This window comes from Elgaria multicarinata, chromosome 3 (assembly GCF_023053635.1).
Source record: "Elgaria multicarinata webbii isolate HBS135686 ecotype San Diego chromosome 3, rElgMul1.1.pri, whole genome shotgun sequence".
NCBI lineage: Eukaryota > Metazoa > Chordata > Lepidosauria > Squamata > Anguidae > Elgaria > Elgaria multicarinata.
Window position 1 is genome coordinate 112,487,686 of NC_086173.1, and position 20,250 is coordinate 112,507,935.

General features: G+C 41.5%; 1 protein-coding gene across 1 annotated transcript; it reads left to right on the forward strand.

The window, feature by feature from the left end:
- Nucleotides 1-941: 941 nt before the first annotated feature.
- On the forward strand, nt 942-20,132 carry TMEM40 (transmembrane protein 40). Its single transcript, XM_063121272.1, has 11 exons — nt 942-1,040; nt 7,282-7,372; nt 9,866-9,922; nt 10,452-10,547; nt 11,840-11,875; nt 14,063-14,095; nt 16,888-16,956; nt 17,392-17,463; nt 17,548-17,622; nt 17,913-17,975; nt 19,375-20,132. The coding sequence occupies exons 3-11, from the start codon at nt 9,874-9,876 to the stop codon at nt 19,392-19,394; spliced, it is 513 nt and encodes a 170-aa protein (XP_062977342.1). The 5' UTR covers nt 942-1,040; nt 7,282-7,372; nt 9,866-9,873; the 3' UTR covers nt 19,395-20,132.
- The last annotated feature ends 118 nt before the right edge of the window (nt 20,133-20,250 follow it).

The window sequence follows — 20,250 nt, forward strand, 5'->3', positions numbered from 1 at the left end:
TATTAATTGGATTTATGTTGACAGCCTCGAGGAAATTAATAGCGAGCAACTGGAAGACAACTCGTATGCTGACGGTATCACTGTGGAAAAAGAAAATCTGGAACATGGGAATAAACGAAAAGTTGACACAGAAGTTAAGAACCCATAGAGGGATAAAGAAAAGAGATACTTTCAGGACAGACTGGCAAAAATATATAGACTACATGAAAAAGGAATCAAACAAAATGACTTTGGCAGAAGCCCATAGAAACCTGTGGGACTCATAAAAACTAGATAATCGATAAATGAACTTCAAATACCACCCTGGATAAGAAAATGATATGAAAGATGTAAGAAGGAAAACTCTGTAATTGACCAAGTGTGGAGAGGGAATGAGGGGGGGTATAGAATAACCATTGATGTGTATAGTTTTGTTTTATTTTAATTTATTTATTTATTTTTGAGAGAGAGAGGTGTGTGTGTGTGTGTGTGTGTGTGTGTATAAAAATCCTAAAAACAAAACAAAAACATCTCCTCAAGGTTTGAATTTCCAGACACCAGAAAGATCAGAATTATTAGCCCCAAACATGTCTACAACTCTAGTTCAGAGGAAGATGTTTTAAAAAATCTCCCAGCAATGACTTTCAGCTTCTCAGTACAACTTTGGGGGAAGTCATGTTGTTTTGTGTAAGATCCTTTTTACTGCAAGCAGGAAAAGGAAACTTTACTCGAATGTAGCAATGCGTTATTATGAAACCACTAGGTTTAAATAAAATTAGCATGTAAAATTAGCATATAGCTCTTGCAGCAATTAGTAACAAAGCCTGTGAGTAACAATTTGATTTGATAGGATGTTTTGTAGCGAGAGGTGGAGTAGTACAGCTCAACAGACCAGAACGTCTTGTTTCTGTGAATACATGTCAGGAGTTGCTCTTTAATTTTATATTTGTCTTGGTTAAAATTTCAGGAGTGTTAATTTTTTTGTGGATTTGATCCTGACCAGCCTTAGGTACATTACCTGAAAACAACAGGGCTGTTCTGAAAGTCTGAGCATTTTACTGGTAAGTAATTTGTTTAGTGTGCTGTATGTTTTAAATGTATTTAAAACGATTTCTAGGCCACCGTTAAAGGTAGAACCCTCCCTATATCTAATTTGACCAAAGCTTTTTTATTCTTCTTTGCTAAACACTTCTTGACTTTGCCTTTAGTGATCATTATTTGGTGATGAATTGGTTGGGAATCTTTTTGTTAGATATGAAATGTGATTTCCAAAAGTTTGCTTAAGTAAGGTTTTCAAAGTTATCTGTGCTGGTCTCTAATGAAAGTAACTAAGGCACAGTCGAAACGTTTTTGCTATGGTTTTCACAAACTTTTTAAGTTAGCAGTGAAGTTTATGGTATGTCTCTGTTTAAATCAATGTCAAGCTAATTACTCAGCCAAGGGACCATGGGATTTGTAGTTCTGTAAAAGGGACTGTGAATATTAACACAGAATTTCCACTGCAATCACAAAGATGGTATTTCCAGAGTTTCAGGGGAAATTAGTTTAAATTTGTAATGGAGAATAACACCCAAATCAACAGTGTAATGAGTATTTCAAGGGATGTATCTCTTCTGGGATCCCCTTCAGCTGACATGATGCTTCCTGATCCCACTACAGTCCTGGTACACATTCTTGGCATCCTCCAGAGGACTTATTTTTTAATCTCCGTTATTACCCTTACGTATTTTTCTAGACAACCTAGCTAGGCCAGAGCCAGGAATGAAAGCCAAGGTAGAATTAAGGCTAAACATGAAAGTGAGTACCAAGGAGGAAAAACAATAACATAGAGAAGTAAATCCATTTGAATAGGTCACTCCTTAGTTGCTGCTGGGATAGGATTTGATACCTTTGTGATACAAGCCAGTAATCAAGCATAGTTGGTTATTACCTATAATAGAGTCTGCGGCAGCACCAGCATCCTAAGGTAGCTGAAAGGGTCCAAGCAATCCAGCAGGGTCCACTTATCATGGCTATGGGCTTGCCTGGCAGCATTGCCTGGGAAATGAGCTGCCATTTTGAATTTTCCACAATGCCCACTAGAGCAGCCCATTTAGTGTCATTATGGAGCATTTGGGAAACTTAAGATGGCAGGTGCTTTACTAGAGCCAGCCAGGGCTGCTAAATAAACCTATGGCTCAGAGAGTGACCAGGGAGACTGGTGTGTGTGTGTGTGTGGTGTGTGTGTGTGTGTGTGTGTGTGTGTGTGTGTGTGTGTGTGTGTGAACAAGTGGCTGTCTGAGAGGTGGGGGGGGTATCAATATTGGAGAGATCCACCACCGGATATTTTGCAAAGGGTTCCCTCTAACCTGGAGCTGGTCTTGAGCAATCAGGAGAAACTTTAGATCAGGGGACCCCAAACGTTTTGGGCCAGTCGGCACATTTAGAATTTTGAGAATGTGTCAGAGGTGCTGCCACAAAATGGCCACCTTGATGGGCATGGCCAGTCACAAGCCACCCTTTTCCTAGGAGGCAAACTGGCGAGGCTAACGAACCCCAAAACAAGAACAAGGCAGAGGTTAGATCTATGCTCCAAAACACAAAAACCACTCATTTGAAACCAATGATTTCTGCACAGACTGATGAGGCTTAGCAGCAGGTAACTTTGCAAGAATGTTACATGGGGCCCAGAGGTATTCTTGGAAATAAAAATGGTGCTAGAAACCAGCATTTTTCTTTGTAGCATGTCAGACTCCCTGTTTAAGATCTAAATAAATAATTAATGTAAAAATTAGTCGGGGCAAGTTATTGTTCAAGGTTCTTTCCATGACCACTACCATGGCATCTTCACAACAACTCTGTGAGGTAGATTAGCCTGAGAAAGGGTGACTAGTGCAAGGTCACCCAGTTATTCATGGATCTCCACTTCTTACTCCACTCAAACCATTACACCACACTGATGTCCTTTCCCCCACCACCACCTTGTCTGCTTTTCCATTGGGTGCCCAGGCGTGCAAACGTTTTTTTCCATTATGAAGTAAGTTTCTGTTATGTTTTCTGTGTTTTAAGGAGGTAGGTGGTTTTTTTTTAATCAGTTTCAGTGAGTGAGTGTCAGTTTCCAGTTCTTTCAAAATCATCACACATAAGCTAGTATATGCTTGGCAAACAAACTGTCCTATTGTACTTCTCTTGCTATCCCATATGGTTTAGAAGCCAATGTTGTGAATGGGTATGCAGTCATCATATGCTCAAAGGTTCACATAAACATACGCACATCCAATGATATGAGTACAGACATATACAAGTACATGTAATTGCCACTTCATGATTATTCTGGTCCTCTCCACATGCATGTACTTTAGGTATAAACATGTTCCTTTCATGTTTATGACCATTTGAGAAGCACATATACAGAGCATGAGTGTGCATATTACATAATGTCTGCTATAGTTACAGAACAGCCTTTCCCAACCTGGTGCCCTCCAGGTGTATTAGACTACAACTCCCATCATCTCCAGCCAGCATGGCCAATGAGCAGCACTGGATGGGCATGATGGCAGTTGCTGTCTAACGCATTTGGAAGACACCAAGTTGGAGAAGGTTGTTACAGAGTAACCACAAAGATCATCCCAAAGGAGTGTGTGTGTGAGAGAGAGGATGTGTGTGTGTTCCTAATTGTTAGCAGAGTAAATGTTCAACAGAGTAGAAGGTACCTTTACAGATCACTCCTCCTCCAAGAACAAGCATCACATTAGAAGTCCAGCAGACAACAGCGTGTAATTGCCATGTGACAAACGTTCCTATTTAAAATATTTTTCCTCCAATCTAAATGGATCCAGAAGACCATGATAACAATCAGCAGGTGACAATCCTTCCCTTTGGGCAAGGTGCTTGTGTGAGAGGTGGGTGTGGTGTATTCTTAGATGACACTGATTATCTGAATCATAGAATCATAGACTAGCAGAGTTGGAATCTCTGGATTCCAAGATCTGGATCCATTTCAATCTGGCTTCTGACCTGGTTTTGCCACTGAACTGGCCTTGATTACCCTGCTGGGTAACCTACGCTGGCAGTAAGGACAGAGACTGTGTGACCACCCCTGGACCCCTCAGCAGCTTCGGATACTGACAACCATGGTATTCTTCTGGACCAGCAGTCCAGGATAGAAATTGGGGGTATGCACTCTGGTGGCTTAGTTCCTACATGGCGTATCATTTCTAGAAGGTGGTACGACTATTGCTTTTCTCCATGGCACTTGTGCTGTGGCATGGCTCTTATCTCTCCAACCCCAATTTATTGTTTAATAGCTATGTGAAACCAATGAGTGAGGCCATCTGGGCATTTGGCAGGAAGTGTCATAAGCATGCTGATGATATCCTGGTCTATCTCTCCTTTTTATCTACTTCAAATGGGGTGGTGGATGTGCTACACAGATGTCTGGTGCTGTGAACGGGATGAGAGATAATAAACTTATGCTTGGTCCAGATAAAACTGAGGTGGTGTTGCTATGTGACTTCTTTGAAAGGGATCATAGCTCAGTAGTAGAGTGTGTGAAGGAGGCCCCAGGTTCAATCCCTGGCATCTTTAGTCAGGATGAGGAAGGAGGTGGTGTGTGAGAAACCCTGGAGAGCCACTGTGATTCAGAGTAGACAGTTCTGGGCTTGCTGAACAAATAGCCTAACTTGATTTAAAACGGCTTCCTCTGTTGCTGCATTCAACCTGTTCTGGACAATGTTGCACTTCCTCTTAAGGATCAGGTTTGCAGTTTGAAAGTCCAGTTCCAAACGTTTGATCTATGCTCATGTGAGGTCTGTGGATTGAAGTTGGACATCACTCCTGGAACACTCAGGGGAGAAAGCATGGTGGCCAGTACTGCTGCCGAAGCTACCAACAAGGCTAGCACCTTGGAAACAGTTTAAACCAGGGTTGGCAACTTGTAGCCCTCCAGATATTTTGGACTACAACTCCCCTTGGCCCTAGCCAACATAGCCAGGGGCTAGAGATCCTGGATGTTCCAGGTCAAATCATCTTCTAGACTACAGTTTCCTCAACCCTCCCCCATGAAACCTTTTCAGCCCCCAACCCTCCCCATTTTGAAAGGGAGTACAAAATGGCACCCACAAATTAGACAAATTCACTGATTTGGGGGATGTTTGCTATAGCGCTAGTTTATTTATTTATTTATTTATTACATTTCTATACCGCCCAATAGCCAAAGCTCTCTGGGCGGTTCTGCAAGAGGATGCTTTTGAAAGCTATTCGGACCTTGCAATTGGCACAGAACACAGTAACAGGAGTACTAGTGGATCTTACCAGGGCTGAAACAGCTCCATCTGCTTCCCATTTGGATCTGAGCACAATTCAAAGCACTGATTATAACTTTAAAGCCATGTTCAACTTGGGACCGGAATACTTCAAGGACTGCCCTATTCCACATGAATCTTGCCTATGTGTTAAGGTCTGCATCAGAGACCCTTCTCTGGTTATCTCTACTGGTCTGCAGCTGGTGGGCCACTGTGCGATGGGCCCTTGGTCTGATCCAGCATGGCTCTTAATGGAAGGTAGGAAAGGAAGGGAGAAATCGCTACTTAAGCTGTTTAGTGGGCTGGGGAAAAATATGAGCAAGATTGCTCTGTGAAGGATGGTGTGCACTGTGCAGGGAGGGGAGGTTGAACTCTCCCCTCCCCACAAGTGTATTTGTTTGTGAGAGGGGTGCAGTGTACATTGGCCTTGCCCACTGTCTGCTCCTGCCATGTTCATTGGCATGTGACCACCAACCTCCCATTCACCACTGCGTGTGGCTCTTGGGAGCAAAGAGGTTGCCTGGCTCTGAAGACATACAACAAGGACCAGCCAGGTAGTATGTGTCACTCTGTCTCATGACAGTTAGGGTTCTAGCCCTCAATTACATTGCTAAACACAAGCTTGTTGGGTCAGTGTTGAGAGGCGATGTTTAGTCTCCCAGTCATTGTTCTGAAAGTTTCTTTTCCTGTTCTGAAGATTTGGCTAGTATTTTATGTGTGCTCTAATATTTAATTACCCTATGAGCTGGGGATTGGGGGAGGCCAATAATGAATTCAGGAAAGTTGCAGCCTAAAGACCAAATGAAGCCCATGAAGAGTTCTCTCTGATAGCCCTGTCACTGGTGACGAAAGTCAGGCAACACCTGGGGATTTTCCTTCAAAAGAGATTGCAAGCCTTTCCTTCTAACTGGCCCCTGGGGCAGCAGCATTGCCCTTTCCCATGTGCTTCCAATCTCTCTCTCTCTCTCTCTCTCTCTCTCTCTCTCTCTCTCTCTCTCTCTCTCTCTCTCTCTCTCTCTCCCAATAGCCGAAGCTCTCCTTGTACACAATCATTCTCTCCTACAGAAATCAAGAGAAAGATACTTGGATGAACAAACATGCTGAAAAGAGGGAGTTTAAAACTTTTAAAAGTAAAAGAATGGGCCCTGGCAAAATAGTCTGTCCCCTTGCTTCTGGTTTCTTGCCTCAAGATGGAACACCTTCTCTGGAGACCCTGAAAAGGACTCTAATACCTTGAAGCTTTGGATGAAATCTCAGATGTCACAACTTTACTATAGACTGGTCTTGCTCTAAGATTTTTTAAATCTCTTCTTGTTTTAACCGGGGCAATTGACCTTCAGAATGAATAAACCCAAACCAACTATAAATCTTTTAAAAGTGCTATTTTGTCTTTGCTTATCATGATATCGACAGGAACCTTAAGTTGCGGCTTTTCTTCTTCTCCCCTGAATTAGAGTGCAGCTATTTGAGGCTGCCATGAGGCCCGGTCAAGGCCTTTCTCCCCCAGCAGTCTTGCTTGCTCAGAGGTATTCATTTGTCCAACAACATTGCAATGTCCTGAAAGTGCTCCTACTGTTGTGAATCAAGTTGCCTGAGAAAGCTGATCCGGATTGTGACTGAACTGCACCCAACCCAGGGCAGGATCTACACTACTGCTTATAACAGTTTATAATGGTTATGACAACTGTTCAGGCCCAGGACACATTACATATAACGTTTTCATACTGTTTTTAAAGTGTTATATCCTGCTTGGTGTAGATTGGGCCCAATATGCCTGAATGATATCATGAGCGAGGTACACACCCAGTAATCATTGTTCTGAGAAAGTTACCTCACCACCTGTTCCTTGTATTGCTTTTTTATTGTTAGTGTAGTTGAAATTGTTTTTAAATAGTGTATTTTAAATGTAATTTTTAATATTTATATGTAAACCGCTGAGAGATTTTATTATATTTAGTGGTATATAAGTATTAGTAATAAATAGATAAATAAATCATTCATATTCCATCTTGTCTTTCAGGCAGCATAGTTCATTTCTGAAACATTAAAGGCAGCAGAAAAGTGCTTACAAGCAGCTACCAAAGTGTACATTATACATAGTAACATCACAGGTCAGTTGGTATCATCCCCACCCCACCCCACCCTAATTACTCAGCACTGGTTTCATTCAGTAATTGTTTTATTTCAAGCCCAAGACAGTGATTTACTTCCCGGTATGGAACTTAGTTTAAGGCACATTGAATAATTTCTGACAAGTAGTTCTCTGTAATGACCTTTTGCAATCACCATATAGGGGGAATCAATCAGAAGGGGTCCAATCCATGATAGACTCCACAGTGTAACTCAACATGTCCAACAAGCATCAGCCATGGAAGCCATAATGCACTGAGCCCTTTCAGAGAGTCCATGACCACTTGATCCCCAGTATGTAGTGATCACAAAAGTCAGTCTAAAAAAGGAAGTATGTTTAACAGTGCCATCCTATACATGCCATTCAGATGTAAGTCCCATTGAGTTCAGTGGGGTGTACTTCCAGGTAAAAAGGTATAAGATGGCAGCCTTAATCAGCCTGCTGTCAAATGAATACAGCACTTATAGCTGCAAACAAAAGTAGCTATGGGGGAAAATATTATTTCAGTGCAGTATAATTTTCAACTTAAGTGTGTATTTAATCCAATATAACAAGCATATTAATAGCTAACAATTGTATAGCCTACTTTGTGTATTTGATGAAGTTGGCTTTTGTCTATGACTACACAGATTAACTGTCATGTTTAGGGAATTCTATTGTTTTGAAAATAGTGCAGTGTGGAAATGAATAAATATATACATAAAGATTGAAAAATCTTATCTTTAAATTCTCACTTAAGACTTAATTAGTTTTTCTACATGAGACTCTTAATTCACTGTATCTACTTTCAGTTTTATCACAGAATTGAGATCAGAGCTCTACACAAAGTGCCTTATATTTCCTGCTTTCCTGCTACATAACAGCTAGGTGGCACTGCGCTATGGTGGAATAATGCAGTTACACAAGTAGAAAAATATTTCTTTGCTTTCAGAAATAGTACTGCTTTTCCCCCATTCTAAACAAAAACAACAACCCAGGAGAGTGCTGTTAAAAAGAAGTGAAACTTGTGTAGAAAAGGTCTCTAATGCTGAGATTTCATAGCCATTACTACTTATTACCTCCCATGTAAGTAAATGTCATCAACCTTCCCCTTCACTATCAAATTATTTTTCTTTATTTCCTTAAGAGTTTTTAATGTAACTTTTCAGAACTAAAAAGATTTCTCAAAGTGGCTTACAATCAAGAAATTAGGAGCAATATTACAATAATTCTTGCAATTATTAATACCAATAACAATTTAAAATAACCCATAATCCTAACAGCTAAAAATGCAGAACAAAACACCTCAAACATGCCAATCCAAATTACTCCAAAATGAGAACAATAGTTAAACCAACGCTGCCCATATCAAAATGGCTTGAAACAACAAAGTCTTTATGCCTTAAAGGCATACTTAATATGCTTCTGTAAGCATTTTCACATATCATTTAACAATACCGCTTTTAATATATTAATGATGTATTTGCTAGACAAATATAATTACTATTCAGACAGAGCCTTCTCAGAGGCTGCACCAATATTGTGGTATACATTGAACTATGACACTCAGGTGACTCACTCTCTGACTGTTCTTCACCAACTGGTGAAGACATTTTATTCTAGCAGGGTTTTGCTTTCTAAGTACTGATGCTTTAGTTAAAGTTATGTATTAACTGTGGACTCTGCCTTCATATTTTACGTATATATATGTGTGTGTGTGTGTGTGCGTGTGTGTATTTTTAATAAATATTGTTTTATTACAGTTTTAAATTGTTGTAAACCATTCTGGGTGGTGCAATAGCACTAGAAGGGTAGGCTAGAAAGCTCTATATAAAATAAAAAAAGAAAGAAAATGTATTTAAAGTAAGGTTTAATTGTCTTGCTAGCAACATATCAGAGGATCCAAAGCACAGCCACGCAACTCCCCTAGCCCTTCTCATTTAACTTGGCATGTCACTTTATAGAAACTTTATTTGAAAATCAGAGGATGTTCGTGTGATATAATGAAATATTAGATAATATAAGTGCACAGAATTTGTGCTATGGGTTATGATTCTCATAACTATTTAGGTCTATTTCTAGTTGTGTTAGAAAGGAGCAATTAAATTCTAATGACCTACAATGAAAAGTTTGAAAGGCATTCTTTTTGTGAGGGCTAATACACTTCACAATTCCTCTCCTCGATGTATAAAACCAGTGGATGAGTTCCTTTTGTGCACTTCAGGCCACAAGAAATGTATCGGGTCAGGATTTCAAAGGGAGTGGGGCCCTTGGAGTCGTAGTGTCTATTTTAATGTTTTCAATAAAGTTCCATTGAGCTATGCTATTTGGAAACAAGAGACACTACTGTTGAATAAGAGAAGTCCCTACAACTCTTGAAAGCTGGCACACTTTTTCATGACTTTAATTGGCCAAATGAAAATATTGCCCAACGATGGAGACTGGGATTTTTCTTATGGTCTAACACAGCTATTTTTGCCTTTTGTTTTTACAGGCACAGTAATGAATAACTCAAGTTCCTCTGCCTCAGTTCCTACAGCAAAACAGCAAGGTAATATAAAGGGGGCGGAACTAATGTGTTTGGTCAAACAGAAATTATTGTGTTGCTAAATTAACCACCATCCCCACCAAATATCACTCCCATGGGTCAGGCAAGCAAGCTTTACATATTTTGCACTCTTGGATGTGCCAAAGTGACATTTTTTAAGGAGAAAACATCCATTTTATTTCAGCTTATTTTTCTGTAAGCGTTGAGGTGGGGTGGGGGTGTTGTTTTTGAACTACTCTCTGAAATAGTTTAGGACAAGCCTGTTGACAGCCTGCTTTTGGGCAGACTTTTGTGTGATATTGATATATACGGCTATTTACATACAGCCAATGTCAAATATGAATTGTAGCATTTGGCATTCTGGAGATTGTTATTAACAATAATGTGACAATATGTTTAGGCGCTCAGGCACCAGCTCTGTTGTTAGCAGATGTGTATAGTTGTATAAATAATAAACTCCTTCTCAGTGCTTCATCAGCAATACCATAAGAAATCCCTGATGTGGTTTTTTTCTCTCTCTATTATTTAACAGGCAGGAAACAAAAACGAGGTAAAAGATCCGAATCACAAGAAGGAAGTGAGAATGAAAGTTCTTCTGCAGAGTTTACAACAGAGAATCAGTCACAAGGTCAGTATGCCTTTATTTCTTGAGGGACATGGGTATCGAACAGCCTTCCCTAATCTGGTGCTCTCCAGATGTTTTGGACTATGGCTCCTAGGTTTGTTGACTGCTGACCATGCTGGCTGGGGAAGTCTAAAACATCTGGAGGGCACCAGCTTGGGGAAGTCTGGTTTAGAGTATTGGTCTTCAGCCTGACAAGCCTTAGGAGCTATCTTGAACATCAGCCTTCAGAGAGGAACCCACTTTCAAGTCTTAACCTGTATGCAAACTAACAACAGGATATTTTAATCTTAAAGTCAAAGACAGGTGCATTTATACAAGATCCACAGTGCAATAGCTGCTCAGCCTCTATCTGGAGGTCGTAGCCGGTGATAACCATGTACTGGGAAGTTTGGAGAAGAGAATGCTCCCCCAAGAAACTTTTCCTTCATTTTTCATCAGCCTTCACACCTAGTGCCCTTCAGATTTTTATTTATTTACTTTTATTTATTGCATTTTTATTCCGCCCAATAGCCGAAGCTCCCTGGGCGGTTCACAAAACCTGTGTGTTGGACTACAACTCCCATCATTCCCAGCCAGCATGGGGAAGGCTGATCTACATGTGTGTAGCCACAATGGAAAAAAAGGAGAGGATGGATGAGGATGGGGCAGTGGTGCATGAGCGGGTTGCAGATTATCCAGCCTTGGCTTGGACCACTATTGCTGGAGAGCTCAGCAGCCCACTTGTGGAAATAGCAGCTTTTCTCCATCTTAACTTTCATATAACCCCGACTGCTGTGTTCAGACCGATATTGAGCTGAAACAGAGGGCGCTTTCACAAATGTTTTACAGTGACTTGGGTGGCGGCCACAAGGGCGCAGCAGAGATATCAGCCCTACATCCCTGTCACGCGTTCAATGCTCCCCTCTCCAGAACTTGGCAATGCAACCGTACCCCAGAGAAAGCCACTTTGCTGTTCCAATTTGCTGCTACCTTTGAACCATTTTTTGTCTCAGATTAGCCTTTTTTCTAGCCACAGTCTCCACAAGGAGGGTGCCGAGCAATTCAGCAGAGTTCCACGGGAAATATATAACATTTCTGCTCCTCTCCTCCTGAGGACTTACCTTTTTGAAGATTTTTAAAAATGTTTTTCACAATTTTTTTCAGGTACTACAAATTTCCTCATATAAAGATCCCATTGACATTTCCCAAATGTTTTTCATTTAAAAAGGCTTTCCTGCTTTTATACCAACATAACTTGGAGCAAGTTAGAAATGTTAACTAACAAACAGTAATTTTGTCTATTGCATCTTTTTTAGATCAACCCAAAGAAGTCATTCCATACCATGAAACAGGTAACTGATCTAACATTGGAACAAGTGCCGTTTCGTTCCAGAATTGGGAGGCCCTTGAGCATGATGCACTGAGCGGTCCCACCTCTTCTTCCTCTGTTGCCACTGCCCATTTTCTCTCCTCTCCTCTGGACACAATTGGCACCACGTATAAGAGAGAGGGAGAACAAGGCCCGTGAAGATTACAGTTTCCTCTCTGCGCTCTTCTCACTGCTTGCTTAGAGCAAATGAGTAAGCAGCAACAGCAAGGAGGGAGACTAGCAGTGCCATGAGATCAGCATTGGGCCCATTCTGGGGTGCAGACCTCAGCAGGTGCCCAACAGATGCTAACCTGTGACACTACACAGATCACAATTCTCTGCAGGGTCCTGGAATTGACTTTGTTTAGATAATCATGTGTAGCAAAGTTCCAGTGCTGCTACTTAATGAAAAGAAAAAGCTTCTGGGAAGCAGAAATGCCTTGGTGGGGAAAGGACTAACCCCCAGCCCATCTCCTCTCTTCTGCTGGCATGTGTGGGGAGTTGTGCCATCTGTTGTGGAGGCCTGCTGGTAGAGTGGCTATAGGATCTGACCAAAGCCAGTAGGCCTTCAGGATCAGGTTGCACCCTACGAGAAGTGGGCATGAACATATGGTGATACATTACAAAATATTATGGAGTTCTGTCAAAAAATATATATACAAATTTCACACAGTCTCTCATAGTTTATCACTAAGTTTAGTACCAGGTAAAATGCTCTGAGTATTCTAGAAAGAACAGAAAATCCACCTTCACTACTGCTTGTAGAAAATGGAAACGCCCTATTCAGGTGTTCAGAAAGGAATTAAAGTAAACACCTGAGGAGAGGGAGCGCTCTAGTGGAGAGCCTTCATGGACACAGGAGATTCTCCTCTTCACAAAGTTGCCTTCCAGGAGTAGAGAGCAAGGAACATGCTGGAGGAGGGGTGGGGCTAGAGTGGTCCCTCATCACATGTTCCTTTTCACCCCTTTCTCAACACCTGAATAGGGCTACCCAACCCAAATAAAGACAGACGGCTGTATTACAGGTTGCTTTTTTACATGTATAAAATATTTTTATTTGTACACGCATGCATCATGAGGAAATGTATGCTAGGGAGCAAGAATTGGCTAGGACTCACTGCTGTATGAGCATGTGTGGGGTAAACATATTTTCTGCCGTATAATTATTATGTATTTTATCTTTATACTGCCCCATAGCTGAAGGTCTCTGGGCAGTTTACAACAATTATAATCTATGCAGCCTCCCCGAATTAAGGGTTAGGGCCCCAAATATGTTAACGAAGGGATGCAGTTGAATCAAGCAATTTAAAGAAAAGGTAAGCTTGAACAAAGCAGCTAGATTTTTTTTTTACTGCCTTTTGGGGTTCTGTTATTTTTTTGGGTGCTTCCAGATATAGGGCTAGGAATCAGGAGGCATTGTGTAGTAGTTCCATCCTTTTCTCCTTAACGGGTTTTCTGAATTAAGGAGAATGATGAAAGAAGTGGTAAAAATAAATGGACTGGTCACAAGTGCAAGGTGGCAACCTCATCCAGACCCTCATAAACATCTGCGAAGGAGGCAGGCTGAGGGTTTTCGGTTTTGATTTCTTTTGTATCTACTTTTGCTGTCTTTTTCATGTTTCAAGTCTCTCGCTTCTCCCTCTAGTGGTCACTGCAACCAAAGGTTTATGCCTATTTAAGATAATACTGCTGTTTTGGCTAATGAGTTGCAATCAGGGAACTCTGGGGGCTGTCTTCATGGTGCCACTCCGCTGCCAAACCCTGCGCTATCACTGGTGTGCAGTGGCAGCAAGTTGTCCTTATGAGGGGAGGCAGTGCGGGCTTTCCGGCGGGCATTAGGACGTCGCTTTCCACCTGGGAATGGCCCCGGAGTGGGTCCGAGTGAGGACAGTCGGGTGAAAGATGTTCAGCTGCACATCTTCGCCTCTTTGCCCCAGGGTAGCTTCGAATCTGCGGCTGCATCATATAACCGACACAGTGCGAATTCGGAGCGATGCCAGGGCAAAGACAATGTCAAGATAGCCCCCTGGTGAGTGAAGAAAATAACTTTTTAAGATACTGAAATGTTTATTTCTCAGGAGAAAATCCTGGTCTTGTAATGAACATGAGATGTATAACTGAAGCCCTTCTTGGGACAATCTTTCATGATGAAAATCTTATTCTCTTTCAGAGGTTATGAAGACAGAAGGGGCGCCTGCAGTTGGTAAATAAAAAATACATATTGTAAATGGAGAATTCCTATAAAATTTGTGCATTTTAATTTTCAATCCATGTAGTATGCTAGTTATCTGCCTAGGATATGAAAGCTTAAACGGTGCCCCATTTGCCATGTGCTGCTTCATTGTCTCCTTTCGGAAAGGACTTCAACTGTGAAAGCAAAAATATCGTATTACAAGTGCCTCGTATGCTGGCTAATTTTTGGAGCAACCTGATGGACCTGATTTGTCCCTTGTCGCAGATGCAGCCACAGGGCACACAGAAGGGCCCCATCAGTGGTTATCCTTATTATATACGCTTCCCCTTTCTCCAAACAAGTCAGTGGAAGTCTATTCATTGATTCACATATGGGGCTGGATCCAGGATCTGTCTCCTCTGAGAAGGAGCGTCCTCTAAGTATGACTACATCTGAATTCTTATCTTCCAGTCTCAGAGTTTCATCAGACGAGCATTTTATCGCACATTTGCTACTGCCCACTTATGGGTGTGCACGTGTCCTTTAGATTACGTTGTCTGCCTCCCGCATGCCACCCACTCCTCTGCTCATTTTTCCATCGAAAAATAGACCCCTTTTAGAGCATCATACTGGGGGTGGGGTGGGGCGACACAGGCTCTGAACACCAGACCCGGCCGCAGCCACTCCCTGCTCAAGCCAAGCACCACCGCTTGATACACCTGAGGCAAGGGATAAGAACCACCTTCCTCCAAACTATGTGGAGAAAGGGGTTTAAAATGGAGAAGGATTTTAATATATATAATAATGCGCTGTGAGTTATATCTGCTTAGGTGAATGATTGTCAGAGTGGGTGTTATATGTGTAAACTTAAGATGATAAATGCCAAACAGACACGTGGGATTTTTGTGGTAGTTTAAAAACAAAACAATCAAAATTTATTTTTAAAAGTTCACAAGCTTTGTTTCAAATAGCAACATTTAAAAACCTTTTTGAAACCTTTCATACAATCCTGTCACTCATTCACATACGCGCTTTCCTTTTTCTCACACAATCCCTCTTGAACTTTCTTTATTCTCAGTATTGATTAATATACATCCATTACGTGCACACTACACTCTAAAGACACCACTCACTACACTGACTCTCAAATTTCCCAGAACTTAAGTACCATAAACACAGAGAGCACTACAGACTCTAAGAGTCCCTAACAAGTCTCCCCGAAAAGTTTTTCTCAATCCCCTCAGTCATTCCCTTATATATCACTCCTCCCAAGACATTCTAACTCCGCCCACTCAGGCCAACATTCTAAAAACCACAGACTTACAAACTGCAGACATACCTTTGGGAACTGACTTGTGGGGTGTAACGCCACATATTCCCCCCTTTTTTAAAAAACCTGAGTATGGGGCTGGTTTAATACCTGGACCTGTACATAGGGTTTGGGGAAATAAAATGGTTAAACATTTATACATAATAATTAATAGCACTAACAATATATGTACATACAAACCTTTTGGAAAATCAAACGTTAAAAGAACTACATTTTTATTAGTCCACTTTTTGGCTCCAATTTTAAAGTCCTGGAGCATCACAATGTCCACAACAAAGTCTCATTTTACTGGTGAACTGGACGATTCCTGGCGAGACAGTCCGTCCGCGCTGATGTTTTCTTGACCTGCCACATGCTGGATCTCTATGTTGAAGCTCCGGATCCGCCATGACCACTGCTGCAAATGTTGGTTGTGGCTTCCCATGGGTTGCAGCCACAACAGCGTCCAATGACCCGCTTGCCAGATGAACCACCATCTCCACACGCACGCCTTGACCCTGTCCACAGCCTAAACGATGGCCAGACACTTCTCCTGGACAGCAGAACAGCCTCTCTCTCTCTCTGCCAACCCTCCGCTGGAGTAGGCCACGAGATGTTTCACATCATCCACTGTCTGTATCAGCCTTGCTCCAATTCTGACCTCCGAAGTGTCTGAGGTCAGAACAAACTTTTCTTTTACTGCCTCTGGTACTCTTCTATCCACCCTATAAGTAGATGACTTAATAGGGGGATGGGTTCCAGTCCTATCTTGAATAAGGCAAGGTCCCTCCCAAACAGCATCGAACTGACCGTTCTCAATCCCCTCAGTCATTCCCTTATATATCACTCCTCCCCCCTCCCAAGACATTCTAACTCCGCCCACTCAGGCCAACATTCTAAAAACCACAGACTTACAAACTGCAGACATACCTTTGGGAACTGACTTGTGGGTTTAACGCCACGGGGGGGGGGATCATGTTTCCTTACTGTCTCTTCTCCGCCCCCACTTTTGTCCCTCATTACTTCCTCTTTTTGCCCAGAGGGGAAAGAAGAAGTAAACAAAGTCCACATGGCCCATTCAGGGGGCATTTTTATCATGCTGCATTTCCTGCGCATGGCAGGAGATTGCAGCACATTCCGTTTTTTAAAAAAGTTGGATTAAAAGAGGTCTATTTTGCAATGGAAAAATGAGCGGGAGACACGCGAGAGGCAGACGTCATCATCTAAAGGACCCACACACAACTGCAAGTGGTCAGTAGAGAGCATGCGATAAAATGCTTGTCTGATGAACCTCTGAACCATGCTGCTTAACCATAAAATGGTTCCCTTAACCATTTTGAAGCAGCATGGTTTAGCGTGTTGTCTGAACCAGGCCTATGTCTATTGTTTGGTAGTGTTAAGAGCCATCCATTGGGAAACACCAAGGAATAACTCATTGGCTAAGCTTCAGGTCATTCCTTGGATAAAGGAGTTTGTCTGACTATTTCTTTAATTCAAATTTCATTTCCCATAGTGTATGAAAATGGTGCCAGCCACCTGCCTCACCACCCAAGATGGTATATACCTGGCATAAGAAAAGACGGTAAGAATTTATATGATCTGAAACCTCAATATTATCTAGGGCTCATCCCCAGATTGGATTGGGTCCACATTTACTTATACTTAGATTTCAATGTGTCTGCTCTAAGTATGACTAAATCCCTGAATATGCTCATACCTGTCTGTGAATTATATAAGGCATATGCCAAAATGTTAAATAATGTACATAGCTCAGCAGGTTGCTGACTCAATTTTTTTATCACTCCAATCTGAAGGTACATAATGCATCTGGGAGTGTACATATTTTATTTATATGAGTGCAGCTAGTGAAGATACTGGCTGATCTAAACTATGTGAACCATCAGGTCTCTCACACACATACGTGTACATCGACTCCAAAAGCAATAGGCCTTCAGAAAATTTAGAAATTAAACCTTTGAGTTTCATTCTATGATACATATTTTCTTTCTCATTTCAGATGAATTCTTCCATTTTGTCATTCTTTGTTTTGCCGTTGGAACCTTATTAGTTTGTTATTACAAATATAACAGTAAGTCAAATTTATAATGTGTTGATTTCATTTTTAGGGGGAAAACAAGAACAAAATTTAATATACAAATATGTCTCTTTTTAGACTGGACGGTTTCCTTTGGTATTGGCTTGATGACCTTTGCAGCTTTAGAAACAACTGGAATATACTTTGGCCTAGGTAAGCATTTTTGTGTGTATTAGATGGAAAACGAAGGTGCTTCATATTTAGATCCAGGGCTTCAGTTTATAGTTCAATCGTATGTACTCCAAATTATATTACATTGTGTCCAATGGGGTTTGCTCCCAGGAAAGTGTACATATGAGTGAAGTGTTAAGATAATAAGAAGCAGCAAACGTTTGATAACTAAAGAGTGTAATGGGCTTGAGCTGGAGATATCACCACCCTTGCCCACTTCTTTCTTGCTTTTGTGGCTGTATGCATAACCACATGCTTTTGTTTTACAATAGTGTACCGCATTCGAAGTGTCCTGGAAAGTTTTATCCCCCTTCTTCAGAGAGTCAAAATGCCTGGTAATAACTACACTCTTATTCTGTCTGTATAAAGCCCCATGAAAACTTTGTATTAAATCTACAAAGATGTGTGGTGTAGGGGCTAAAGTGTTGGACTGGGAGTCAGGAGATCAGGGTTCTAGTCCCCACTTGGCCATGGAAGCCCACTGGATGGCTTTGGGCCAGTCAGAAGACTCTCAGCCCAACCCACCTCACAGGGTGGTTGTTGTGAGGATAAAATGGAGAGGAGGAGGATTATGTACTCCGTCTTGGGTTCCTTGGAGGAAAAAAAGTGGGATATAAATGCAATCATACATCATTAATTTTCGAAAAAGGTTTGTGTCTTATGCTAAGAAAAGGACTAGGGCTAAAGAGATGTGTACCAAAGCAGCTCCTAGGATCCTTAGATCTGCAAGTGTAAATCCAAGGTCCCACCAAGTGCCAGTGTAAATGTGGTGCAGCAGGCTAAAGAGGCAGGACAAGCAGCCATGGATGGGAAGAAATGGACTGTGGAGGATTTCTCCTGGCCTGTTTTCCTGAATAAACAATGCAAGTATAGTAGGATAGTGGGCGTATTATGACATTAAAAGGTTGACACTGTTCAGATATCACAGTGGCAGATCATGGTTTATTTAACAGATAAAAGAAAGTACTTCTTCATAAAGCTCATAGTTAAACCATGGAATTCACTACCACAAGATGTAGTGATGGCCACCAATTTGGATGGCTTTAAAAGGGGATTGGATAAATTCCTTTATCCAACCTGGAGGAGAAGGCTATCAATGACTACTAGTCCAGATGGCTATATGCTACCTCCAGTATCGGAGACAGTAAGCCTATATGCTCCACTTGCCGGGGAGAATAGGTTGGAGGATGCTGTTGCACCCATCTCCTGCCTGGTTGACAGCTGATTGGCCTCTGTGTGAACAGAGTGCTGGATTAGATAGAGCCTTGGCTCTTCTTATGTTCTTTTAACCCACAATTCACAGGGATGCACACTGCCTGTGATCCTCTTCCAGATTCTGTAAGTAGCCTCCAATCAGTGTAATCAGAGGTTGTCAGTGTGACATGCAAACCTGGACTGATGGGTTGTGTAAGATAAAAGCAAACCAACAGTTAGCACATGGTTTGTTGTTGGGTTAAGCTCTTGCATTATATAACCCTTAAACAAGACATCAGTCTGGGTTTGCCTGTCATGCTGACAACATTGAATTGAACGTTGTTTATAGAAATGGCTTCTGCATGGCACATATCCCAGCGTATCACGGATTAATTAACACAATTCGTCACTGTGACATATGAGCTGGTGCACTATGGTATCTCTCTCCCCTTTTAAAAATAAAATAAAATAACACAATAAAAATTAACAGTTGTTTAAAAACCTTGCTGATGGGCTATCCTTTTTGTTTTCATTGTGTAGGTTTCAAGAAGGTTGACTAAATGGAAGATTTCACAAGAGCTGAATAAATCCTGTTGGTGAACGGGATTAATAGTTTGTAGGACTAATACAGAGTTTTAACAGTAAAAAGCTTAAATCCAACATTATGCAAACGGAAGAATCTGCTAGCACGACACAACTTTCTCCACCTTTCTTCCCTCCATGGCCGTCTGTGCTGCTAGAAAATCTTTCCCAACCCTCTGGAGCAGATTTTGAGGATGCATGGGGGAAGAATTGCACCCTCCTGATCCTGCTGATGGAAGTGCTTCCATCAGGGAAATGGCACAGTTGGATTCAACCTGTAATTTGGAATTTTCTCAATTGAGGCAAAAAGCTACGCTACAGCAGTTCCTTTCTTCTCCTTGAAGACTGTTATGTTATAGCATTTGAAAAGTTTCAGAAAAATGTTCCTTCCTTCCATTGATCATTATACCTGTGGTCACCTGAGTCTATACAGCAAAACCCCATCACCAAATTTCTCTACTAACAAAATCAGCCTTTTTACACCATGCACCAGGCATTACAAACAGGGCATCAAATGCTAGTGCTCTTAAATTCATCTATGATACAATTCTCAAGTTGTTATTTGTCCAGGAGGAAATGTTGGTTTATGTAATGTGGCCACCAGACGGAGACTGCTTTTAAGTGTTCCATGAGGCAGCTGTCCTTTCACAATGATTAGTGTGTGGTGTGACTCAAAGGGGCCAGCCCAGCCTTGCCTAACCTTCATTTTGGATTGCATCTCCCATAATTCCCAGCTAGCTGTGGGGAACATGACTTTTTCACTTTGGTTCTTCTGCTGGCCTGAATAAAGGCTATAAAAGTCCTTTTTAAAATGAATAAAGGTTATTTTAATGA